We start from the raw sequence: 27,483 nt of genomic DNA, 5'->3' as shown, positions 1-27,483 counted from the left end.
GTTGTTGTCCGCTGCCGCTGCCACTGTCGGTGTCCGTAACCAGCATCGAGCGAAGAAAAACTCGATAAATTAAAAACACCAATGACACCTGGGTCATCTGCGTGCCTGCCCAGTATTCTACCACTGAGTCACAGCAGTGCTTGGAACTCAGTGATTTAAAAGCACCAATTACACATTGGGACTCGCACCTGGGTTTGCTGCGTGCCAGCTAATATTCTATCGTATCAACGCCAGTGCATGAAAATTGTTTTTAAACTGGCCTTAGACAGGCTTGATGTCGGAAAAGGAATCATGTTAATATGAGTCATAAAGCGTTTTAGAACACCAAAGGAATAGCCAGGCGTCACACAATGCTAATTGCGTAACGACTGGGTTGTCCAATGCTCTAAACCATGGCAACTGGTCACGAACGTGAAATCTTGTTTTTGATCACCTATAAACCCTAAGACAGTTTTGACGATTTTTTACAAACTTGTTGGGCCGCTAGACCGAGTCCCAAGGGTAATTTAGAGACCGATTTGAGCTCTCTGCGTAAACTTCGTAATTTAATACAACGCTTTAAAGCTGCGAACTGCTCCAGATCGCTGCGATTCGGCCAAACGCGTTTTCAACCGCCAATACACCAAGCGACACGCTCTGCCCCACTGACGTCATCGTTTCCAGCTGATCTGATTGGCTGTGGAACGCGCAGCACAGACAGCTGGTATCGGATCGGCGGCGGTATTTACGCGTATGCGGCCTCACGCCACATCATGACGCAGGTGCAGTGAAGGCGGAGCTTAACCCCGAGTGCTTGAAGGAAGAGTCGAATGCAGTTGTGTATGAAACGCGGAGCGGAGGAGGAGGGTACTTTTTCGGTACTCGCAGCTCTGTTAATAATGGGCGTTTCGATTGAACTTTCGTGCCATTGATTGGCTCCAGTAGTGGTCTGATCAAAAACGGAATGTGAAAAAACCGTTCCAGGGACCCTTTAACTATGTCACACATCCTCTTCTGGCATATTCCTTCATCGTCATCAGCCACTGCATAAAAAAATTGCACAGTATTTCCAACAAGTGTGTAGCGGATAGCACGCTTTTCCAAAGAATGACGAAGGATAGCATAGTGTTATAAAGCTCACAGAAAAAAAATGCACTACGCTTTCTTGGCCAATACCCCTGAGTGGGTATGAGCCATGAGTCCAGGGAAACAAACAAACAATGAATGCTGGCCTGCTACACAAAATTTATGATTATTTATGGCGCAGTGAGTAACAGCTGAGTGCTTGTAGCAGTTACTCATTGGTGTATAGAAAAGGCTCTCAAAGGCTGCTCTTTTAGCTGTCGCTGTTACTATACTGCACGGTCCACACAGGCCTGGCGTTTTTTTTTTTTTTTCAAACGACGCCAGGGGGCGGCCCAGCCACGTGCCTACAGTGATGACGCCATACGTGCACGCACTAGTGCACGTTCGTGAGGTCGACTTCAGTCACCTGCGAGCTTCGTCATCAGCAGTTTGGCGGCGGCTGTGAGAATCCCGACTGTTCTCGGAGGGCAAGGCAACCTTCCACGATGACCGACCAGCCCGAGCGACTCAACATCGACAACTTGCTGCAGAGGCTGTTAGAAGGTGAGTACGACGGTGGCGAAACAGAACGTCGCTCTGTGGGGGCAGAGCGGAGCTGTGCCTTGTTTTAAATAGACGTTGGTAGCCGACCAATGGGCTGACAGCTGGCTGCACGCCGGCCATTGGTGTCTCCACGCCGTCTCTTTCGAAGGATGCCACCCTATCCGATAACCGATGTCTCCTTCTCCTTTTCTTCGTTAATAGGGGCATGAACGGTAGCGTAAAGGATGAAAAAGAATAGATCTACTCGCTAAAGGGTGCACCCCATCGCGTGAGTCCGTATTGAACGGGCGCTTCGGTTGCGCGTCCGCTGTTTACACCCTGCGTGCGTTTCGTGCTCGCCGCTGACTACCTTTGCACTAGTGAACTCCCGCTTTTACGCCCCCCTCCACCGGTCGAAGCGATGATGTAACGTGAGCGCAACTGAGAAACAAGACCCACCCCGGATAAAACGGGCTCTCGTACTAAAGGCCCTGGAATCTGCTAATGGAAACGTGAGCTGGTTTGCAAATTGGCATTGCGTACCGTCCGCCCGCCGGCTGGCGACAGCATGCTCATAGATGGTCGCACTGCCATGGGCGTGCATTCCCATCGGTGTTTATCCGAGAAGTTTAAGTGCTAAAGAAGACGTCGAAAAAAATGAAGCTGGTGTAGCGCTAACGGCGACGCCTGTGAGCATTCGTTTTGCTACCTGCCTCTCTTGCCTTGCTTGTAAAGTGTGCATGTGCAACTGCACTCATTGCTCGCGTCTATTCTTCCTGATTCTCTGGACGATAACGGCAACCACACTTTGCGCACTTATTACGCGTGTCTGGACAACAGCAGGTGCAATTTTCTTGACATCGAGCGTATGAGACGTTCGAAGCGAGGGGCGCTCGGTTTGTCGTAGCTTTCGGTTTCGCCTGATTGCGGCCCCAGCGTTTCGCGGTGTTGCTTATAAGGTAGAAGTAGTTTTTCATGCGTGATCACCACATTCTGTCAATTATGAGCACTGCTTGTGTTGTCATTTTTTATGGGGTCGTCTTCGAGTTTCGGGTCTTGTAATCTTAGCTTCACGGTTCTATACCAAGTGGAGTATCAGCTCATTGTGCGCATAGTGAAAGTGCGATGCAATGCTAGCAGCACTCTCTGGCTTCACGTATGCACACTCTTCATTTGAGGCGTCAACTGCCACTTTTCCCAAATAACATAAATTTCATAATGAAACAAAGGCCTTGATGACGTCCCCATTTCAAAAATATATTTTTCGCCCCAGCCAAGTACACCTAAGCAATGTAAGTAACAACTCGCCCAAAAAGAAGTTTTTTTTGAGATCCGCTGCTTGGCCATTTCTTTTCCTCATCAATTACAGCAGCAACTGTGCTTTGGTGCATTAAATACCTCAATGTTCACACGAGGTATTTAACTGCATTCGTGTAGTGGCCACTGTAGGGCACGGAATGTTTGCTGTAGCCACTAGCCACGTGCATATAGAATAGCACTCATTGCAAGTCTGCCACAACAGTACAAGGTAGTACTTAGCTGCGGACTCGGATGTCGTGGATTTGATCCCGTCTGAGGTGGTTTTGTTCTGATGTAAACAAAATGCTGCTAGAAACCAGTGTACTGTGCGCTACATATCAAAGGGCACTACACGGTTGAAAGTGGCATGATCCCTTCACTGCAACTTGCCTCATTATCTTAGTAATGAGATTACAATGCCAAGAGGTAAAACCAGTCACATCATGGTGCTTCTGGCATAATTACACCCGAGCGTGCACCAAGAAATTTTCCGAGTCTTTCGGGACGAAAAAATTTGCAGGCGCTCTACGTGCATACAAAAGTTGCTGTTATAATTTGTTGTGGTCATAAGAGCTGACCAGAGAGAGAACTGTACTTAAAAAAGAAATCTATCGGGGTCACTGACAACGTCCTCAACAGAGAATTTTATTCAATTGAGGTAATGTTGACAACCAGGTAAATCGCCGTTGCTGCCTAGTTCCAGATTGAGCCTAGGTAAATGTTCATCCCTGACCACCATTCGTGCTATACCTTTGCCCCGTTACGACTACCTTGCACAACTACAAAGACGTAAACGCTGTCTTAAGACGGTGACTTCTGCACTGCATAGAAGCTAATGCCCTGCTGTAGACGTTTGCGCAGTGCAAGCAGATGGTGGCAGGCGAAGTCATGAAACTTCGCAGGTTATACAGTGTTTGATTCAGTGACCCACACAGCGACACTGGCGACAGTGGAGGCGGAAATTGAAATTCTCATGTAATGTATCACAGTTTATTGCAACAGACTGACAAGAAACACAACGGAAGTATAGGGGATGTTGTTTGTAGTAAATACGGCGAAAATGTGAAGGAAGTAAACGGGACGAAATACAAGAAGCCGCTGCCAGGAGCCAAAGCTACGACATTCAAATAGCTCAGCCAACTGGGCTACAGCGGTGGTCAAATACCCGTCCGCTTGCAGGGCTATGCGTGTGCATTTAAGCCTCGGAGCGTTAGTCATGTGCCTCTATAGCCATGACGGCAAGGGAGGAAAATCGTCTGGGACAAGCTTGTAGAAACATCACGTGCTTGGTTACGCCAGCAGACGGACAGAGTGTTGCTCATTCGCTGTGCCGTACAAAAAAAAAACCCAAGCATTTCCCCGAGGGTGAACATGGTTAAGTGCGAATACACGGGGTGATGCTATGAGCGGTATTTATTAATTCGCACTATTATATTTATTAATCACACTATGGTGCCTTTATGCCCCGCCGCGGTGGTCTAGTGGCTAAGGTACTCGGCTGCTGACCCGCAGGTCGCGGGATCAAATCCCGGCTGCGGCGGCTGCATTTCCGATGGAGGCGGAAATGTTGTAGGCCCGTGTGCTCAGATTTGGGTGCACGTTAAAGAACCCCAGGTGGTCGAAATTTCCGGAGCCCTCCACTACGGCGTCTCTCATAATCATATAGTGGTTTTGGGACGTTAAACCCCACAAATCAATCAATTATGGTGCCTTTATGGTGTAATGGTTCCGGGGAATCGCAATTTGATCACACGGGGGAGTATACGTTAACTCACTGGCGAATGCCAACGTATTTTAACTTTACTCCCCCTCACGACCCGCTCTCGACGGGAGACTGAGAGAGAAGGCGGGCGCGCGAGAGAGAGGGGTGCGCGCGCAGCTGCAGCGAGCGAGGAGAGCGGAGGAGCGAGCGAAGGGGGAGGGGGTATAAGGCGCTTTACTAACACCGATATCAGCGTCGCGTCCGTGGCTTATTCGGTAGAGCGTCGTGCTGCGGCCCGCCAAGTCCTCTTTCTTTTAAAGATAGATAGAAGACTGCGGACGCCGCTGACGGCGGTGGATGGTTTGGGGTCGCTTATAAAGTGTATTCACACTTAAAAAGAACGGGCACTAGGAATTCTGCTTCTTCTGTGGATGAACTTCGGCAAGTACGCAGTATAAATATTGGTCACGATCACACGTAGTGTGTGTGTGGGGGGGGAGGGGGGGGGGGTGTAGACTCCTTACAAACGAATGCCAACTAGCCGCACTGAAATTACATCATAAAATATATGTACTAAATGCTGTGAAGGCAAAAAGGTATCTTAATCTTTAAAAGATACCTGTCTTTTACATCAACATCGATTGTATTACCGTAAGTATACAGCATGTTATCAGACTTCGGACACAATTTTAATAAAGAAGAGTGTAAGCCAGGAAGGCACATCATCTCCAATGTTACTCACCACAGGATTACAGAAAGTTTTTGGGGCCCTACAATGAGAAGTGTTAGAGATGGGAGTTAGTGGGTAGTACGTTAATAAACTGCAATTTGCTGATGGCATTGCTGTGACGAGTAAATCTTAAGATGAACTCAGCTTATGATTACTGAACTGAACATGGAAAGCAGTAGGGTAGGCCTGAATGATAATGTGCATAGAACTCAAGCAATGTGCAACAGTCTCGGCCGTGAACAGTGCTTTGCGGTTGGTGGTGAGACATGGGGAGCTAAACATTGTGTCTGCTTAGGACGAGTAGTAACGGCAAAGAGCCACGAGAGTGAAGTCACTAGAAAAATAAGCATGTTCTGGACCATTCGGCAACCATTCGTCCACTGTCCCCCAAGCTGTATATACCAGCTGCGTTTTACGAATACTTACGTATGAAGCAGAACCCTAGAGGTTTACAAAGAAGAGTATACTCTAGTATAACTTGCTGCTGGGCTAGTGGGTGCATGATGTCTTGATTAAATATTCAACATCATGCCGAATGAACAACCACACAGAGAAAGAAACACACGTAAAGCACCCGTGGTGTCTATGTGTGTTTCTCGCTCTGTGTGGTTTTTCATTCGGTGCAACTGTGACTATTTAATCAAGATGTTGACATTTACAAAGAAGGTTCGACTTGAATTGAGGACAATGCACTAGATGATGGAAAAAAGTGATAGCTGTAACTTTCCTTTTGTGTGCACATAACCCTAACTAATGCTTGATTGCATCATGCCCACCAATGGATACATGATTTATTGGCGCATGTCTTCCATTAGTTGGCCAACTATTGTCACTCGTGTTTTTATTTTGATTCATTCGAGCATCACCCGCAAAGACTAACCCTCATATTCAGAAACGCCGTTTTACTTGAACTTGACTTGCCACCGACTGCACTGCAGCACAAACGCGTTTCGAACACGCCGTCTTTAGGCGGTGCTAAGGCAGCGCGAACACACAGACGCATTTCAAGCGCGCTGCATTGAAGGGGGTTTCAAGTCAAATTCAAGTCAATGAGGGTTCTTGAATACGGGGATAAGGACTATGAGGAATGTAGCTTGTATTAGCGCGGTACATACCGGGTGTCCCAGTTAACTGACACGCTCTGTATGTAGTCGGTTGTAGTCAACTACGTTGTATTCAGTTGGCAGTTGCAGTCAAGTACGTGGGGCACCAAACTGCGCTAGTTTCAGCGCCGCATGAATTCCGTACTCAGTTTTCAGGGCGAAGCTCCTTAAAGCGTGGGTCGGTTGTCCCCTATGTATGTTTAGTTGTAGTAGGTAGCCACCTCTAGTTTAGTTATTCGAATGTTCACTAGGTGGCGGTACTTGTAGTTGATCAGAGATGCTGGACGTTAATAGGAATGATGTCCCATATGGCGCGTGTAATTGGTGGAAGGCAATAGTACGCTAGGGGGCGCGGTGTAATGAATCCCGTTCTATGTTGGCGCACGCTCGGAGTCTTTCACTTTTAATTGTGGGACGAATTGTACGGAAGAGTTTCGCGGTTTACCGATGATTTCTTCCGGAGCTCCGCCCCACTCATCATCATTCACCCTTTGAATATGCTGTGATTTTTTGTGAATGATAAACGATCGCCGCGAAATGCTCCATGACAGCGCTCCCGGCCGTATCGTAAAGTAGCGCCCCCGAAGAAGCTTATTGAAAGATATTCCTTTGCCGATCGCACATCAGAAGAAAAAGCATATTCACTTGATTGTGATATGGAAGCAGGAGCAAGCTACGCGGCTTATCAGCCATTGAATCCTGTTACTTATACGTCGCTATTATTACCCGCCTTTTACGACTTACTGATCCACTTGTTAAGAATTGTTTTCGACAGCATGGTCGGAGAGCTGTTTGTACCATGGACAAAACCCAAAAGGCAACAAAACAGACGTAAAATATTTCAAAATATCAGCTCTACTCCTACCGCAATGGAAGTGTGTGCGTGCAGCTGCACTTTGCGTCAGAAACTCGCTTTGGAGCAAGGCCAAATTAAAGTTGTGGCATGACTTTTCTTAGTTGCATGCCCAAAAAGAACAGCCCTTTGGCAGCAATAAACAAAGCCAGAAAAAGCACGCCGGAAAGCTTCCGACGTATAGAAAAAAAAAGCAAGACCGATACGTTCAGGAAGCCGAGTGTGCCACTGCCAAATGTGCTGATTTTGAGAATGTGACGTTTCCGCGAAAGAAAGGAAGAAGTCAAATTTCATAATTGCTTTATTACTGGTGCATTCGCAAACACCACTGAGCACTCAATACCGCTTACAGAACGTGTTCAAATAAGTCTCCTCCTGCAGCCACACTGTACTGAGCCCACTTTACTACATTCTCAAATGCTTTTGCGATGACTGACGGAGGAATGCTGCTGCATACATAATTTTTTCTGGCCTTCAGGTCATCTGGCGTCTTCATCTCTGTCATGTACACACAATATTTCACGTATCCTCACTGAAAGAAATCCAGTCGAGTGAGATCAGGTGATTTAGCCGGCCAGTGGACAGGCTCATGCCTTCCAAACCATTGTTCATGAAAAATCGCATCCAACCAGTTTCGTGCCCGGCTTTTGCTATGTGCTGGCGCCCCGTCTTACTGGTACCAAAAATGTGGAGGACCTGACAGAGGAATTTCACTGCAAAATCTATCCACCGCTCCTTTAAAGATTTCATCCACGCAACGCTGTCCAGTCAGGGTGTCTTTGAAGAAAGAAGATGGGTACCGATTATACTTCCGGCGCAAATTCTGCACCAAGCATAAAAGACCACTGGTACTGGTGCCGAGTGAGTTTTACCCAGTATGAATTGCAGTCACGCCATCAGTATGCATTATGCACGTTTACTGTGGTGTTTACTGTGGCTTGCTGTGGTGTTTACTGTGACGTTTACTGTGGCTTGCCGCGGGCAAGCTGACGATCATGGTGAGCTCGGGTAATAGCGTCGCGTGCATATTCAGAAGTAGACTGCACAGCGGCTGGCAGGAAGTTATCCAACGGCAATGTTGGTTCGCGTCCAAACAGAAGGTAAAATGGCGAGTACCCAGCAGTGTCATGCCGGGAGGAATTGTATGCGAACGTCACGTAGGGTAGTGCAAGGTCCCAATCACGATGGTCGGCCGAGACGTATTTCGATAGCGTGTCTGTCAGGGTGCGGTTTAAACGTTCTGTAAGCCCGTTTGTCTGGGGATGGTACGATGTCGTGAGCTTATGTTGGGTAGAGCAGGAACGCAGAATACCGTCAACCACTTTCGAAAGGAACGTACGGTCTCGGTCTGTCAGCAGTTCACGAGGGGCTCCATGCACTAAAATGAGATCGCGTAGTAGAAAATGAGCGACGTCTGTAGCGCAGCTTGTTGGCATGGCTCGCGTAACTGCGTAACGGGTCGCGTAATCCGTAGCCACCGCGACCCACCTGTTTCCGAAGGCGGATGTTGGGATGGGACCGAGAAGGTCCAAACCAACACGGAAGAATGGCTCCGATGGGATGTCGATGGGCTGAAGATATCCGGAAGGGAGTTCCGACGGCTTTTTGCGACGCTGGCGAATTTCACAAGCGTTGACATAACGACGTACAAAGCGTGAAAGGCCAGGCCAGTAGAAGCGGCGGCGCACACGGTGATATGTACGAGAGACACCAAGGTGACCGGCGGTTGGCGCGTCATGGAGCTCGCGTAGGACTGTGGAGCGCAGGTGCTTTGGTATGACCACAAGTAGGTCGTCACCATTGGGCGATGAATTACGCCGATATAAGGTGTGGTGCTTTAAGGTAAACATGCGAACAGAAGCGTCTTGCGGTGAAGATTTGAGCTGTTGTATTACGCGGCTGATATCCGGATCGCGACGCTGCTCGTCCCCGAGTTGAAGCAGCTGGGAGATGGAAAGGACGCAACCCACATAATCAGTGCTCGTAGGATCGCAGTCGGCCACAGGGTAGCGTGACAGACAATCCGCATCTTAGTGCAGTTTCCTGATTTATACACTACGGTGTAAGTATACTCCTGGAGGCGGAGTGCCCAGCGGGCGAGACAACCTGCGGGATCTTTCAGGGAGGTGAGCCAGCAAAGAGCGTGTTGGTCGGTGAGAACTATGAATGGTCGGTCGTATAAGTAAGGGCGAAATTTCGCGACTGCCCACACCAGCGCTAGGCATTCGCGCTCTGTGATGGAATAATTACGTTCCGAGGGGGACAGCAGCCTGCTGGCATAAGCTATCACGCGATGCTGCCCACGTTGTCGCTGAGCCAACACAGCGCCTATTCCGTAACCGCTGGCATCGGTGTGGACTTCGGTCGGTGCCGTAGGGTCGAAGTGAGCCAGCACAGGAGAAGTGAGCAAAGTGGTCAGGTCGGAGAATGCTGCTGCTTGCGAGGGACCCCAGGTAAACGTCTCATCTGGTTTGAGTATATCTGTTAGGGGCCGAGCGATTTCCGCGAAGTTGTTGATGAACCGCCGAAAATAGGAGCAGAGCCCCACAAAGCTGCGGACATATTTGGCAGTTTTTGGCACAGTAAAGTCCTTCACAGCTCGAACTTTTTCTGGGTCAGGCTTTACGCCGTAAGCGTCAACAATATGTCCAAGTATAGTAATGAGACAGCGACCAAACCGGCACTTGGATGATTTCAGCTGAAGGCCGGTGAGACGGAATACATCAATAATTTTCGACAGTCTCTCAAGGTGCGATTCAAAAGTGGGAGCAAACACGATCACATCATCCAGATAACAAAGACACGTAGACCACTTGAATTCATGGAGCAGGGAGTCCATCATTCGTTCAAAGGTGGTGAGGGCATTACATAGGCCGAAAGGCATGACTTTGAATTGGTAGAGGCCATCGGGTGTTACAAAAGCCGTCTTCTCTCGGTCCATGGGGTCCACGACAATCTGCCAATAACCAGAACGAAGATCGATGGAAGAAAAGTAGGCGGCATCATGGAGGCAATCAAGGGCGTCGTCAATGCGGGGCAGAGGGTATGCGTCTTTCTTGGTGATGTTGTTAAGGTGGCGATAGTCCACACAAATCGCCACGATCCGTCCTTTTTTAAACCAATACCACCAGGGATGCCCAAGGACTGGAGGATGGTTCAATAATGTCTTTCGCTAGCATCTTGTTCACCTCCTTCTGAATTATGCTCCACTCAAAAGCAGACATTCTGTAGGGACGGCGGTGAACAGGGTTGGCATCACCTGTGTGTATGCGATGCTGTACAAAGGACGTCTGCCCTAGAGGTCGGTCGCCAAAATCGAAAATATCCTGGTAGGCCTCGAGAAGATGTTGTAGGGCTTCAACTAGTGGAGGCGGAATATCAGTGGCGATCATGTCTACAATTTGACGGCTGCCCGAATGTGTGGCGAGTGATGCGCGCTGCGGTGAAACAAGGGTGTCTAAGGCAAGGACTTCAATTTGTGAATCGTGCAATGGACATAGGCGGGCCACGGAAATGCCTTGTGAAAGCACATGATTCACGTAGCCGAAATTTACAAGTGGTAGACAAGTTTCGTTATCTGTGATGCTGAGCACCGTATAGGGCACTGCAACATTGTGCGCATGGAGTACGTCGGTGAGAGGCGTAGCGTAAGTCACTGTCGGGCACAGCTGTTGAGCACAAAAAATCGACGTACGTCACAGTTTTGGAGGGCAGGTGAAGAACGTCGCTGCATTGTAATCGCCATGTAGGTTGGTACGGGGCGTCACTGATTTGTGGCAGTTCTAGGTGGAGCACACCAAAGGAGCAATCAATGAGAGCAGAATTGGCGGCAAGAAAATCGAGGCCTAGTATGAGGTCGTGGGGACATATTGCAAGCACGGTAAAAAGGGCGACCACTTGATGACCGGCTACGGTAAGTTGAGCTGTGCACATACCGACGACAGGGACTGTTGCGCCATCTGCAACTTGGACGACACTGGTGAAGGGGGGCGTGAGGACCTTCTTCATGAGACGACGAAAACGCGAACTCATAATACAGACGTGAGCGCCCGTACCTACCAAAGCTTCAACAGGTGTGCCATCAACATATACTTCTAGGGTGTTCCGGTTCAAACGTAAAGGCAACAGAGAATTTTTGGATAAGGTCGACAGGGCAGCTTCACCTCCAGAAGCTGCGCAGCCTAGTTTTCCGGGGATATGCGGTGGTTAAACGATGGCGAGGGAGAGGGGCGACGCGTATTTCAACGAGAAAGGCGGCTTTGAGGCGGTGGGGACGACAAGACAGGGTGGCCGTAATCCTCAGCGGCAGTAAATGCTGTAGACTCAGTGGGGGTCTGATAACGGTGGTTTGGTGGACGAAATGAGTTACCGTAAGCGGGGTATGAGCCAGAAGACATAGATGGCCATTGGCTGCGGCAGTAACGAGCGATGTGTCCTGCGCGACCACAGCTTAAGCAGATTGGCTTATCATCAGCTTTTCGCCATTCAGACGGGTTCCTGGTTCGAATAGAGTACGGACGGTGATGTCTCATGTCCACAGAAGCTATCGAAGGACCAGTTATATTCAGGGTAGGAGCAGTGGACAGGATACCAAGGTTAGCGAATTCCTGGCGGACAACAGCCTGGATCAAGGCGACAGCTGGCGTTGAGGCGTCGGGCAACGTCGGTTTGTTGGCAGCCGGGTAAGCGGCCTCGAGTTCACGTTGGACGATGCGCGTCACGTCTTCGGTCGTAGACGGATGACAAGGAGTGGCTTCACAAGACGACATTGCCGCGGTGTTGGGTAGGCGCTGGAACTGCTGCAAAATGCGTCGACTCTTCGCCTACTCGAGGCGGCGGAACTCTTTGATCACGGCGTCGATGGTCGTTACGTTGGTAAATACAAGCAGGCTGAAGGCATTTTCGGCGATTCCATTTAAAAATTGTGAAATCTTGTCGGCCTCAGTCTTGTTGGGATCGGCCCTCTGACACAACGCTAAGACGTCTTGAATATAAGTCAAGTAGGGCTCCGTGGCCGTCTGTGTACGTAGGGCCAATAGCTTTCGGGCATCAAGCTGTTGACCGAACGGGTTGCCAAAGAGGTCGCGGAGCTGTTGTTTAAACATTTCCCAGCTTGTGATTTCGTGCACATGGGTCTCAAAGCAGATGCGAGGGGTCTTGTCAAGATAGAAAATGACATTCGCAAGCATAACGGTTGGGTCCCAGCCATATTGCTTGCTGACGCGCTCGTACATACGGAGCCACTTGTCCACATTCACGTTTTCCTTTCCAGTAGAAGTACCGGGATCACGGGGTTGCGTTAGGGCGACGTACCGGGTTGCTGTCGTTGCTGAGGTAGGTGGCGAAGCCGTATCCTCACCCGGAGCCATGGTAGCAGAATTAAGGAGGCGTCCACTGCGTAGCTTCGTTGTCAGAAGAGTACCCAGCACTTCCACCAAAATGTTATGTGTAAAATAACAGTAGTCAGTCTACAGGCTCAACGCAGCTCACCGGCAATGTCCACTTCTTCACTCTCAGTCTGAGGCACCTTTGTTGGGTATGTCGCACTATGCCCTGTTTCAGTCAGCCAAAATCACGTAACAATAGCACCAACTGCCGCAGTGAGAGCGGCTATCACCGTGTCTTTCGAGTCGACGGACGATGTCGGCTGTGTCGAAGGAGAAGGCGATGTGGTCCTCGAGGTCGCAGAGACGACGGGCGCACTCGATGTAGGATACAGGGAGTTGCCAAGGTCCTTCCGCCGACACCGGCGAACGCACCCATGAACGAGCGGCTCTTCACGACCACCGGGCTGCCCCGCTTGTCGATGTTGTTGACAGCAGTCCTGGCTTGCTCTAACATTCGGTGGTGCGTCACGGGTTCATCTGAAGAAGCGAGAATGGTGGGGGCCTTGCAGATAATCTGTCAGGAAGGGCAGTGCGGTTCGTCCGCTGCAGTTGAGGCAGCGCGGGGATGTCGAGAAGCACGGTCCCGTGTGGTGGCTGCCACCTCGAAGGAGGCAGCGCTGGTCGCGCGAGCAGGTGGCAGTCATGTGGCTGAAATGTCCGCAGCGGGCACACTGAAGGGGCCGCGGTAGTCGAGGTTGCACTCGGCGTTGCTGCTTGAACAGCAGGATTTCAGGGGGGGGGGGGGGGGGGAGGTGACTGTGCCCCAAAATGTCAGTGTGAGGCGTGTACACGACACGACGGGGGCGTCCAACGCAATGTAGGCCGCGATTTGCTTCATGTTGATGTTCGAGTCGACGCCGTGCACGACGCCGACGCAGAGGGTGCTGCTGAGGCGCTCACACTTCACCCTCATCTCGCAGATTGTGCCCACGCTGAAAACAGAGCAGAGGTCTGAGGCGATGTATGCATCCACAGCCACGAAGTAGCACCTGTGGTTAACGCTTACGCGTCGAGTGGCCGGAAAACCCGCAAGGAAGCCGACGATCGACTTTCTAGTCGCCGCCAGGAAGTTTACCTTCTTCACGAGCAGCCGGTAAATAAGCGTGTCACCTAGCTCGTTAGCGGCCGGCTCGGGACAGGCGCGATCATGCTGCTAGTTGAGCAGACGGTGACAAAGGGCGCCGCAAAGCACCGAGGGCTCTCTCACGAGTGTAGTAGCAGTTCGGGCCGATGTAGATGACTTCGTGAGTGCAGAGTCCGGTGCGTGTTTTTCGGCGGCCGGTAGAGGAACAAGATGTGAAGAAGTTGTGCTGGTGCAAGGAAAATGCTGCTCACATGAAGTGTCCGCTGTTGCATCATTTTGCGGGCTGTCCGATGCGTGTGTTTTGTCAGCAGCGACCGATACGAAAGCGGCCGCGCGGTGGATAAAAAGCTGCAGTACTACGCACAGTAATCTAAAGTGCAGGAGATACAATGTGCAACGTGTGGATGGAACGGAATCTGTTATTCCTGCAACTCCTGCCGAGAGGGAGCACATATAATCTTGGTCGCTAGTTGCTAGTTGTCGGCACATACTGCGTACCCAACCTCATTATCAGGCAGCTCACCGAAAAGCGTACAGTGAGAACCAGCCAAACCTAACTGCGTATGGTTTTTATTCTGTTTAACCACTGCAACAGTCCTTGTTGGAGGTTGCTGTCTTTCCTAACGTGCACATAGTCAATCAAATCTGCTTATAAACTATTGACGGATTATTTTCGGTGCCGCCACATATGGCTTTTAACCTTGCCATTTTGACTCCTGAGCATTTAAATGGCTGTCATATACACATAATGGTTGGCGTCTTCTACGTTTGTTCACTCCGTCAATTCACAACATGAAAAACAGAAAGAAAGAAGAGATTTCTTACCCACACTTATAACTTGCACTGGCTCAAACTAGTGTATTGATGTGTGCATAGCCATCTACAATAGGCTTGCTCACCGTTTGCAGTAGCGAAGGGGGGTTCAAAACCTCATCTTGATCTTCTTTCTGTGCAGTGCGTGGCTCTCGGCCAGGCAAGAATGTGCAGCTGACTGAGAACGAGGTCCGTGGCCTGTGCCTTAAAGGGCGTGAGGTGTTGCTGACGCAGCCCATCCTACTGGAGCTCGAGGCCCCCCTGAAGATCTGCGGCGACACCCACGGCCAGTACTACGACTTGCTCAGGCTGTTCGAGTACGGCGGGTTCCCTCCCGAGAGCAACTACCTCTTTCTGGGAGACTACGTGGACCGGGGACGACATTCACTAGAGACCATCTGCCTCCTGCTCTGCTACAAGATCAAGTATCCGGAGAACTTTTTCATACTGCGCGGGAACCACGAGTGCGCCTCCATCAACCGCATCTACGGCTTCTATGATGAGTGTGCGTATTCTGTAACTTCTGTAACGTGTGGGCCCAGAAAAAATGCCAGTTTTGGCAAGTGTCAATATCGCCCTTGAAGACGCCTTCACCTTAGCCACCTGTGCCATTTTGGTAGTGGCCAACAGGGGGGGGGGGGGTGAGGAGAAGCTAGTGACTACAATTTTGTCGACACACGGATTCAAGATTCAGAAGCTTTTTTTTAATTGATGCAATACGCACGCAGTTCCACAAAACTCGAAACACTGGTTTTCTGGAAAGCTGTTAGGGATTAGATTTCTGCTGTTCACTCTGCTGGCATCAAACAAGCTTGCTACATCGCAGTGGACGTACGTAGTGGCTGGTCACCGTACCTGCAAATAATGTACTGTCACGTATGCCTGGTAGATTTAGTAGTATACCAGTACATAAGGAGCGATGGGTTCAGGGTACAGGTCAGCTTGAGTGGAGACCACATTGTGAATGAAGTCGCGAATGAATGAAACTGCTTCTTTTACACCACCCTTATACATTAGAAGTGAATTGGCCTAATCATGAAGAAAACCAAAGTACATTAAAATGCCCTTAGAGACAGACTTCTAAGAGCAATTTTTCTTCTCGTTCACTGCCCTTTCTAAAAGCGCGAATCACGTCCTTGTCACTGCACAGTGACTAAAACACGAGCACTGTCAGCCCTAAGCCTTCAACAAGTCCAAATTTAACGTTTTTGGACAACACGCTTTCACCGTTTGCGCAGTTGCAAACACAACTAACACCAGGTGGTCGAAATTTCCGGAGCCCTCAACTACGGCGTCTCTCATATTCATAGGGTGGTTTAGGGACGTTGAACCCCACAAATAAATCAATCAAACACAACTAAGCACAGTGAAATTAGTTTATCGCACATGGTAGTCAACGCGAGAAAAGGCAGAATGGGCATGTGACTGCATGGCGAAGCGAGGTAGGCGACAATTCACAAGAGCTATCTTGTATATCCACCGTTCGAGAGCTTATTTTTTAACCCTGATGTCACGAGAACAAAACAATCTGCTGTTGCTGCTGAAACGGGAAACGCTGAGCGACATCCCGCGACATTTTGTGCTGACCCGAAGATGACGGTTGACATCCATGCTGCGGCGGTCCCAATTCGATGGAGGCCAAATGGTAGCAACCCGCATATACTGTGTGACGGCAGTGCACGTTAAAGAACACCAGGCGGCCAGAATTTCTGTAATCCTGTAATATGGCGTCTGTCAATATCATATGGTGGTTTTAGTACTTATAAAAACGCAAATATAAATAATAATATTCGTATTTTCAGAGGTTGTTTACGAGCCTTTTGACGTAATGGACACTTCTTTATTCTATTCTTGAAACTTTAATAACTTTGCATCCAATTCAGCTGCACTTTTTATTGGTCACAAAAAATACAAATGAACGAATTTTACTGAGCTCTAATTTAGAAGAGTTACTTAACATTTTTGTTGCATGTAAATTTTCATAAAAATGTCTCACTGGTCGTTAGTTTCATTCAACGAGCTTGAATAAGATTTCCTCGAATTTCAAAGCTGTTGGCACAGTTGCTTTTGTGATGTGATTAAAAAATCATATTTTTCCTAAGGAATTTGCAGTCCTGAAATTTCTGCTGCACATGCTTCAATGTGTTCTCTTTCATTAAAGCTCCAACATTTATGCTGGTCTTGAAGTGAGACCTTCAACAAGAGTTCACTGCAGAGCAAAACGTGACAAGGTCCTTTCTTCCTTTTCCCAACACAACTGGTTGATCTCACTCTTCCTGGCCGTCCATAAAAAATATGTCACTCACACGCCGGCCGAATTTCATTACTTGGAGATATCAAAGCTGCAGTAGTTTCTTACCACGTATTGAGGATCAAGCCATATTTCACCACGCGATGATGTAATGTGATTTCGTTGAATAAACTCACCAACTCTAGCAACCTGTGGCATCATGATGTCACAATCTTCGGCGACCTGCAACATCATAGGGGGACATTATTTCGTAATTTTCCGCATCACTCACGTGAATGGTGGCACTGCCTGTCAGTTTTTTTACGTTTCGTGATTGATTGATTGATTGATTGATTGATTGCTATGTGGAGTTTAACACCCCAAAAACCACCATATGATTATGAGAGACGCCATAGTGGAGGGCTCTGGAAATTTCGACCACCTGGGGTTCTCTAACTTGCACCCAAATCTGAGCACACGGGCCTACAACATTTCCGCCTCCATCAGAAATTCTTCTTGTGTTTCGTGGGGCATCAAATACTTTCGACTTAAACGTTACCTCTGATCGGACGCAACCTGGGCTACTTCGGTTTACGCCAGATATCTATTGTCACCACCCATTGCGAAAAGCGCCATCACTTCTGCTTTCCTCGTAACTCCCAAAGATAATCAAATTCAGTGTGCACTTTCACATACGTAATTTTGTATACTAGTTTATTATTGTTGAACACGATCGTGTGCGCCTGCGTAATTTACCATTTCGTTCTGCCCAGCACCCGTAGAGTTTAAATGTGGCTCCAGAGTTACATCAGCTCTGCGCACTTGTACCAGTATTGTGGCAGCTTTTCTGCTGCCACAATACTTGTACCACAATCTTATGACACATTCGCGATGCCCTAAAATCAAGTATTACTTCATTCAGCACTTACTTTTTTGTATGAACTAAACAGAAGTCTTAGAAAGTTGGTTTTATCACGTAGGACTAGCGTGACTTTACGGAATGCATATTTATGCCGTAGGCAAGTCCCCCACGATGTGCATCGACATTTCTCGCGAGGTGTTTTGCCTGTGCATGCTGCTTTTGTGTGGGCATATGGAGTCAAATCTTGGCCAAAGTACTCAGGAGATGCTAAAACAGGTGCTTGAAAGCCAAAAAAGACTAGTAGCCGAAGCAGCACTCAGAAACCAGCGAACTAGTTTCCAGGACTTGTTTACACAATATAACCACCAGTTCACTGAATGGGAAAGAATTGCGCGCATTGACGAAATGTAAAAAGATTCTAGTTTCTTAGCGTGATATTCTGCGAAACGTTAAATACGTCCGGCCACACAGTGGGCCGGATCCACCGCCTCGACAAACCAGGTAATCAAAGACATGTGATAGTGTATTTTCAGGATTGTAATGAAAAAGAACTTGTTCTTAGAATCGCACACACGCTCAAAAGAACGAAATTAGCCACACAGAATGACTACTCGCGCAATACTGAGGAAAAAAAAGCTGTTGTGGAATAGTGCCATAAGCGAAAAGGAACAAGGCAAGAAAGTAACCTTTATTCACTATAAACTTGGATTCAATGTTAATTCGTGTTATTTAGATGAAACAACAACAGGCAAATTAAAATGCTAAACTAAAAACAAAGGCTCTTCAAAAAGTGGTTTACCAGTCTGAATACTCTGACCTTCGGCTTCTGAATATCAGTGCGTGCAACGTCACCAACAAAACTACGCAACTCGAAACGATACTTCTGCCTTATGCTCCCGTTGTGGTTGTAATCACTGAAGCATAGTTACACAGGATGCTGATAATGTTCCACAGTGTTTTTCTACCATCCTATCATGTTTTTCGAATGCACGTGGAGGGGCAGTTGCCCTACTTGTGAGAAGCAACACGCTGGCTTCGCTTACGCTCCAAGTTAATAATTATGTACGTATTACGCTGAAGTTGTCATGTAGGCAGCGCTGTGCAGTTCTGATTGCGCTAAATCGGGCACCCGATTCGCCTCATGAGTTTTGGCATTGTCTTCGCGATCATGTGGTGCGTTTTCCGGATGACAGAGTCAATATAACAGGCAATTTCAGCCTTCCAAAGATGAATTGAAATCACCCATACTCAGATAGTGCTACACCCGTGACCATATTGACTACGTGGCCGACATAATTCTGAGTGCTAACGTTCACCAGATTGTAAGTCAACCAACCCACTCCAATATAATACTGCTTCCTTGTTCGATCTCTTCTTCTTTAGCCATTCAGTTAAAAATTATGTAATGTCTATAAAAGAAGGTATCTCTGACCACCATATGTAGTGTCTTGCGTGTTTCATCAACGTAAAAAAAACAATCAGCCCTCCGGTTACTATTAAAGATTTCTCTCGTGATAGAGGTGAAAGTATTGTGGAACATAGGCAATTTTTAGGGGCATGCTACAGACGTGCTGTGGCACACATCGGAGAGCCTGTGCGCGTTCTGTCTTCATAATGTCGTGCCGCAGAAATTAAAAGAAAACAAGCAAAAATAATCCTTGGATTACAAGAGATATATATTTTACATCTCAAACGAAAGTTTAAAAGATTAAAGCTAGCTAACTAAATAAACCACACAATACGAATCCCCTATTATGGCAGGACGAGGCAATCTACAATTTCAATCAACATTATTTCGCCTACAATCTTCGTAATTTTATTAAAAGCTCTACCGAGAAGTGTTGGCGATACGTTTCCTTACATAAAAAGGTATCTTATCGAATTACGTGCGACGGTGTACCAATCGATGACAAATGTAGTACCAGCTGCAATATTTCATGGATATTTTATGCTGTGCTTTTTCAGTCAAAAATTAACAGTTACGTCAGATTGATTAAAATGACCATGAAAACTTCACCCTGATTTTAGAGGCTAGTGGGTTTTCAGTGTTGCTAAATTTAAAGACGAAGCCGTCACCATTCCTCGTCGGTATGCCGAAGTGCTTGCATAATTTTTTGTTGTTATTGTCCGTGTTTTCTTGTCATCAGCTAACATTACTAATAACTGGAAAACAGCTTGAACTGTTGCGGTCCTTAATAAGAGATACAGTACGTTACTAGCAAATTATCAAACGGTATCACTGACATTGTTAAGTTGCGAAATGCTGGAGCTTCTCATCGGATATTACATAAACAAGTTTTTAACTGAAAATAACACCAATACCCCGTTTCAGCGTGGTTTTAGAAGGGGCTGTCTACAGTGACCCAGTTGACAACCACCATATGTAACTTCACCTCCCTTCATGACAAGTTAGGACAAGTTGACGTTGTTCTCCTGAACTTTAAGAAGGCTTTTGTTCTTATATGCCTTTCAAAACAACTTTTAAAACTTCAGGCTCTAGACTTACCTTATTTTGTATATTCTCGGGTTACAGCATATTTAAGTGACACATTATAATTTGTAAGTATCGATGGCCATTGCTCGCGGCAGTTACCAGTTGCATGGAGTGCACCACAAGGAACTGCCCTTGGTTTCTTGTTTTCATATATATAAATTATATCGTTCATGAAATAAGTGAAGCCGTTTGTATTCATTGATTGATTGATGGATATGTGGGGTTTAACGTTCCAAAACCACCATATGATAACCCAATTTGTATTCCACATTTTGCAAATGATTGTGTGCTACTCAGTAAAGTGTCAGAGGATCAAGTACACTTTAAATTTATCTTATTAAAGGTTCATAAGTGTGAGTGATGGGATATGGTTCTTAACGCCCAGAAAACTGTGTTCATTAAAATAACAAAAATAACTATTGTCTTAACTTTTCCTATTCGCTAGAATGTATTCCATTTTTGAAGTTACAAACAACAAAAATCTGGGGATAACGATAACAAATACGCTGAAATGGAACTCACACATATCCAACAGTTGTGCATCCTCCTTCCGAAAAATCAGACATAGGTTCGAACAAACACCAGCAGACACGAGAAAACTGGCATATTTATCTATAATTAGACCGAAGCTTGAATACGTCACTATTGTTTGGCATCCACACATAAAAAGAGACATGGATGCACTCGAAAGAATTTGTCGGAAAGCTATATTGTTCATTTACTCAAAGTATTAGCAGACTGGCTTCCCAAGCACCTTATTTAGTCAACACGGTATTCAGACATTGCTGCTTCGGCGAAAGGTACACAGAATAAATTTTCTCCTTCAGTTGAAATACAGCAAACTAGCGCTAAAACCAGAAGATTACGTACCTCACCTTTCAACCCGACAAACTAGGTACAATCATGCTGAATGCCTAACCGCGTTCATCACCAAAACCAACACTTTCATATTTTAATTTTTTCCCACGTACGATAAATGGATGGGAGGCGCTCCCATTGACTTTATACACAGCGCACAGCTAATAAAACCATTGGTTAAACAGGACGTAGTAGTGTCCGTTTTTTGGTTTCATTATTTGTTGTTTTTTACTTCATTATGCATAATCAAGATGATATGCGAAGCACGAATGGGAAATGTTGATATGTCACTTTAAAATCAGCACAGCGTTACAAGGTGGAGGTAAATGATGCCGCACATGACTTGCGTCTTATGATTATCATGTTTGGATGTGTCGTTTACATTCGTGCTCTATTTACGTCACGTGATACCAAGCTTAGTATATGTCGAGCTAGCGAAACGGCCGCGAGCACACTATGGGCGTGGTATGTTGTCATGTTCTTACTTAACACGCGTGTCAGGATTATTATGTTTTCACCAGTCATATATTTCGCCATTCATTTACGTCACTTAACACCACATTTGGTATATGTGGAGCTAGAAAAACGGCCGCGAGCACATCATGAAAGGCCCAATATATTCCAATGTAGCGTTGATGCGTGCGCCCGCTGGGCACAGTGACACTACCAAAACGCGAGCACTCCATAGTCTGATGACAGACGCGACTGGTGCGACCAGCGTCCGTCGGCACGGCCCGACGGCAACCGGCGCGAGATGCGACATGATGCATTTCGCGCCGATGCGTTGCCCAAACAACACTGCATCACTCTCTTTTCGTGACGGAGGGACGCTGGATGCGCTGAAATGTGCATGTGTCAAAACAACGCAGGGCCTCACGCACCTGCAAGTATATGGCAGGACCCGCGCCTGGCGTAGCAACGCCGGCGTGATGCGACAAAACGAACACCGGCGAGCACGCGCACCGCGTCACGTCGAAATGTATTTGTGCCTTGACTGTGACATGTCATGTTTTCACATGACACCATCTCATGTATATCATGTTTGCACCAGTCATATACCTTCGTCATCCATTCACGTCACGTAATACGGAATTAGGCATATGTGAATATAACGAAGTGACCGCAAGCGCACCATGAGTGTGGCATGTAGTCATGTAGTTACATAACACGCATGTCGTGATTATCATGCTTGGATGTATCATTTACCTATGTCGTCCGTTCTCGTTGCGCAATACCGAATTTGGTGCATGTGAAGCCAGCAAAACGGCAGCGAGCGCATCATGAGCGTAACATGTAGTCATGTTGTTACATGACACGAATGTCACATTTATCATGTTTGCACCACTGTCGTACCTTCGTGATCTATTCACGTCCCGTAGTACCAAATTTGGTATAAGTTAAGCTAGCGAAACGGCCGCCAGCACATCATAAGCGTAGCATGTAGTCATGTTGTTACATGACACGCATATCATGGTTATGTTTGCACCAGTCACATGCCTTCGTCATTCATTCTCGTACCGTAATACCAAGTTTGTTATATTGTCACGAAGAATCACAAGTACTGGGGGTTTATTAAACCACCGAATAGCTAGCGCTGGGACGATGCGTCAGTCGTGGCTGGCTCTCGAGTTGTGAAGAGGCACGCGATCTCCTTTCTTTCCTCCAGATGGTAGAGCCGTTATTGCAGTCAGCCCACTACGTGTGGGTGGCCTTATCCCCCCTTTCGAAAAGAAAAAAAAGTCCCAAAAGAGGGAAAGAAAAGAACATAACACCACCCCGATGTTACGACATAGGCGCGCGAAAAAAAAAGAAATTGGAAATTTGTATAAAGTAAAAGTAGAAATTAACGAGCGTGTCAATATAGGAAAAATCAGTGAACGAAGAAGCAAGTTCACAAAAATAAATAAATAACACAAAGAACAGTGTACGGCAAGGAAAAAGTTACAAACGACGCGCAATAAATGGTTTCATGCGCAACACATGAACGACGTCCGGCCTCGGTCATGTCCTGCTCCTCGCCTGCGATGTTGAGCCCGGAACCACTTCGTAGTTCATGTCACTGACGCGACGTAACATTTTATATGGGCCAAAGTACCGGCTCAGTAACTTTTCACTAACGCCACGGTGGCGGACGGGCGTCCACACCCAAACTTAGTCTCCGGGGTTGTAAAAGACTTCTCTGTGGTGGATGTAATAGCGCCGTGCGTTTGCCTGCTGTTGCTGGCCGATGTGGAGTCGCGCGAGCTGCCGGGCTTCCTCAGCACGCTCTGCGAATTCATCAGCGTCAGTCGCCAACTCGTCTTCGTCTTGACACGGTAGCATAGAGTCCAGCATGGTCTGCACTTCGCGGCCGTAGAGAAGCCGAAATGGCGTGAATCGCGTGGTCTCTTGCACAGCGGTAATGTACGCGAAGGTCACGTAAGGTAAGATCCGGTCCCATGTTTTGTGCTGTACGTCGATGCAGATTGAGATCATGTCTGCGATGGTCTTATTCAGTCGCTCGGTAAGTCCGTTGGTTTGCGGGTGGTACGCAGTTGTCTTTCGCTGTCTGGTGTTGCTCAGCTTGAAAACTTCGTCCATAAGCTGCGCCGTGAATGCCGTCCCTCTGTCCGTTATTATACTGGAAGGAGCACCGTGTCGTAACACGATGTGGCGCATGAAAATTTTTGCTACCTCAGAAGCCGTGGCTCGTGGGATCGCCTGCGTCCCAGCGTAGCGTGTCAAATAGTCGGTCACGACGATCACCCATTTGTTGCTGTCCGCAGACAGGGGAAATGGCCCAAGAATGTCCATGCCGACTTGGTCGAATGGGGTGAAAGGTGCTTCAATGGGCTGAAGCAAACCAGCTGGCTTAACAGAAGTTGCTTTCGGTGCTGACATTCCCGACAGCTCTTGACGTACTTCTTGACGCTTGCCGAAAGTCCTGGCCAATAGTACCTTTCGCTCACTCTGGCAAGTGTCCGTGAGTAGCCCAGATGACCGGATGTGGGTTCGTCATGGCAAGCAAAGAAGATGTCGTCTCGCATGTCTCGAGGAACCACCCGAAGGTAGGCACGGTTGTTCGAACTAGCGTTCTTCTTGTACAGCACACCATCTCGAAGGCAGAACGACGGCAACGAGCGGAATAAGTGACGTGGTATGATTGTGCCCTGGCCCTCTAAATGATCGATCACTGGACGAATCTCTGCGTCATCCCGCTGCCGTTTTCTCAAGTCTGATGAGCTAATTGCGCCCAGGAAGCCTTCGTCTTCCTCTGCTTCCTGACTGACGACATGAAGGGGTGCGCGTGACAGTGTGTCAGCGTCTTCATGCTTACGGCCTGACTTATGGACGATGGTGACGTCAAATTCGTGCAGCCGCAAGCTCCACCGTGCTAGCCGTCCTGAAGGGTCGCGCAGGCTTGCGAACCAACAGAGGGCGTGGTGGTCCGTCACTATCTGAAGGGACGACCATAAAGGTACGGGCGAAACTTGGTGATTGCCAACATGACTGCGAGGCACTCTTTCTCCGTAGTGGAATAATTCGCCTCGGCACGGGATAGAGAGCGGATGGAGTAAGCTATCACTCTTTCGATGTCCTCTTGACGCTGAACGAGCACTGCAGCAAGCCCAACGTTACTAGCGTCAGTATGGACCTCCGTGTCAGCATCATCGTCGAGATGAGCGAGAATGGGCGCTGATTGCATGCGCTGTCGCAGTTCATCAAAAGCTGCTTGTTGCTCGTTTTCCCAGACAAATGGCGTGTCGTCCCTTGTGAGATGATTCAGAGGTTCTGCTATCTGTGAAAAGCCGTGAATGAACCGGCGATAGTAGGCGCACAAACCAAGGAACCGCCGGACGGCTTTCTTATCGACAGGAGCTGGTAATTCGGCAACAGCGGCAAGCTTGTCTGGATCAGGCCGGACTCCTTCGGCGCTAACTACATGTCCAAGAAATTTTAGTTCTTCATAGCCGAATTGGCACTTCTGTGGCTTTAGTGTGAGGTCCACCAATCGGATAGCCTCCAGCTCGCTGCGCAGGTGGTGAAGGTGCTGCTTGATCGTGGCAGAGAAGACCACCACACCATCAAGGTAGACAAGGCAAGTCTGCCACTTCAGCCCTGTGAGGACAATGTCCATCATTCGCTGGAAAGTTGCTGGCGCTGAACACAAGCCGAAAGGGAATACTCGAAATTGGTATTGTCGCGAGCAAAAACAAGACCTGCAGCCAGGAGTTAACCTGAGCCCGAGCAACGAAAATGTTCTCTTCCTCTTCGTAGCCCAAAACGGGTATGAGCCACAGTGGCTCGTTCATGAATGGTGGCATTACCCCATCTCCCAAGAAGCATCGTCTCGATGCTGTACATTAAGGCAAAAAAAAAGAAAGTGAGATGAAAATTACCATGCAAGCAAAATGAATGGCGTAGGGCGGAATAACATAGTTGGTTGTGGAGCCAAGAGTTAAATGAGAAATAAGAAAAATAGGATAGAATGTAAGGTAGAGATGAATAAAGTCAGTCACTCACTGGTGATTCACAGCGCGAAAAGTATGGTTTGAGCCGTGAAACGTGAACGACTTAAGTCCGTGGGGTGAAACGGGAACGGCTCGAAGTTCCTTCTGAGAGAACCTCGTATGTGACGTCGCTGAGACGTCGTACGACCTTGTAAGGGCCGAAGTAGTGGCGAAGAAGCTTTTCTGAACGGCCACGTTGTCGGATAGGGGTCCACACCCAGACTTCATCACCGGGCTTGAAAATAAATTCACGGTGACGAAGATTGTAGCGGCGTGCGTCTGTGGTTTGGTGATGTTGAATACGGTGACGAGCAATTTGACGGGCCTCTTCTGCACACTGCGCGAGTTTGGCGGCATCGGTGCGGTATATTCCTAAGTTGTTGGGCAGGAGCATGGCGTCGAGCATCGCCGTGACCTCGCGACCATGGACTAGGCGAAAAGGTGTGAAACCGGTACTTTCTTGAACAGCAGTGTTATATGCAAAAGTTACGAAGGGAAGTATGGCGTCCCAGTTCTTGTGATTGATGTCCACATACATTTGCAGCATGTCTGCAATTGTCTTAATGAGTCGTTAAGTCAGCCCGTTTGCTTGCGGGTGGTAAGCCGTTGTTTTACGATGTTCCATGCCACTTAATCGCAAAACTTCCTGCAGCATCTCTGCAGTGAAAGCTGTCCCACGATCAGTTATGACGACAGCTCGAACATCGTGACGTAAGACGATGCTGTTCAAAAAAAATTGGGCGACATCTGCTGCGGTTGCTTTTGGAAGCGCCTTGGTTTCACAGTAGCGTGTTAGGTAGTCGGTAGTGACCACAATCCACCGGTTTCCAGACGAAGACGTGGGGATTGACCCCAGCAAGTCCATGCCAATCTGATGAAAGGGCGCCTTTGGTGGGCCTATTGTTTGCAGTAGTCCCGCTGGTCGTAAAGGTGGAATCTTACGTCGCTGACAGTCACGACATGTGCGAACGTAACGCTTCACAGTCTTTGCGAGACGTGGCCAGAAGTAGGAGCGTTCAATCCGTTGCAGCGTGCGCGTATAGCCGAGGTGTCCGGACGATGGCTCATCATAACACGCACGTAAAATGTCACCACAAAGCGTAGTTGGCGCAACAAGCAGATACATAGCTTGTTTAGGATGAAAGTTCTTTTTGTAAAGCACTCCATCGCGGAAACACAAGGAGGATAGCGAGCGTGCAAAGCTTCGAGGAGGGTGGGAATGGCGTCCTTCCAGGTAGTCAATGAGCGGAATGACTCCGAGTCGTGACGCTGTTGCTCAGCCAAACGGGTGGCTGATGCGGCAGAAAGAAAAGTGTCGTCGTCTTCAAGGTCAGTGTTGGCATTTTCGACCGGTGCAGGTGAGAGACAGTCGGCGTCGGTGTGTTTCCGCCCAGATTTGTGGACGATGGTGACATCGAAATCTTGTAGCCGAAGGCTCCATCGTGCTAGACGACCTGAGGGATCTTTGAGGTTTGCGAGTCAACAAAGGGAATAGTGGTCGCTAACTACCCTGAAAGGGTGGCCATACAAGTATGGGCGGAACTTTGTTATGGCCCAGACAACAGCGAGGCATTCCTTCTCGGTTGCAGAATAGTTTTTCTCCGCTGGGGATAACGTTCTGCTCGCATAAGCGATCAGGCGCTCTACGCCATTATGCCACTGAACTAATACCGCTCCTATTCCAACGTTGCTGGATTCCGTGTCAGCGCTTTCGTCAAAATGACCCAGTACAGACGGAGCCTAGAGGAGGTTTCGGAGGGTGTCGAAAGCATGACACTGATCGGGACCCCAAACAAACGAGACACCGTCTTTTGTAAGCTTGTTGAGGGGTTCAGCAATCTTCGAAAAGTTTTTGACAAGGCGCCTGTAATACGCATAGAGCCCCAGAAATCGGCGTAGGTCGCGCTTATTTGTGGGCACGGGAAAGGCGGCAACAGCACGGGTTTTCTCCGGATCTAGGCGGATGCCGGCATGGCTCACAACGTGACCAA

At 48.1% G+C, this 27,483-nt stretch overlaps 1 protein-coding gene across 1 annotated transcript in view; it reads left to right on the top strand.

Annotated features, from left to right (window-relative positions):
- The first annotated feature begins 1,423 nt into the window (after positions 1–1,423).
- The window catches only part of LOC119187955 (serine/threonine-protein phosphatase PP1-beta), a 102,694-nt gene continuing 76,634 nt past the window's right edge, over positions 1,424–27,483 (top strand). The window contains exons 1-2 of the mRNA XM_075890827.1: positions 1,424–1,608; positions 14,701–15,063. Coding sequence (XP_075746942.1) covers positions 1,551–1,608; positions 14,701–15,063 — 421 coding nt within the window. The 5' untranslated portion in view covers positions 1,424–1,550. The remainder of the gene's footprint in view (positions 1,609–14,700; positions 15,064–27,483) is intronic.

The sequence above is a fragment of the Rhipicephalus microplus genome, chromosome 3, assembly GCF_043290135.1.
Source record: "Rhipicephalus microplus isolate Deutch F79 chromosome 3, USDA_Rmic, whole genome shotgun sequence".
NCBI classification, from domain to species: domain Eukaryota; kingdom Metazoa; phylum Arthropoda; class Arachnida; order Ixodida; family Ixodidae; genus Rhipicephalus; species Rhipicephalus microplus.
This window is presented reverse-complemented; position numbering and strand designations above follow the sequence as displayed.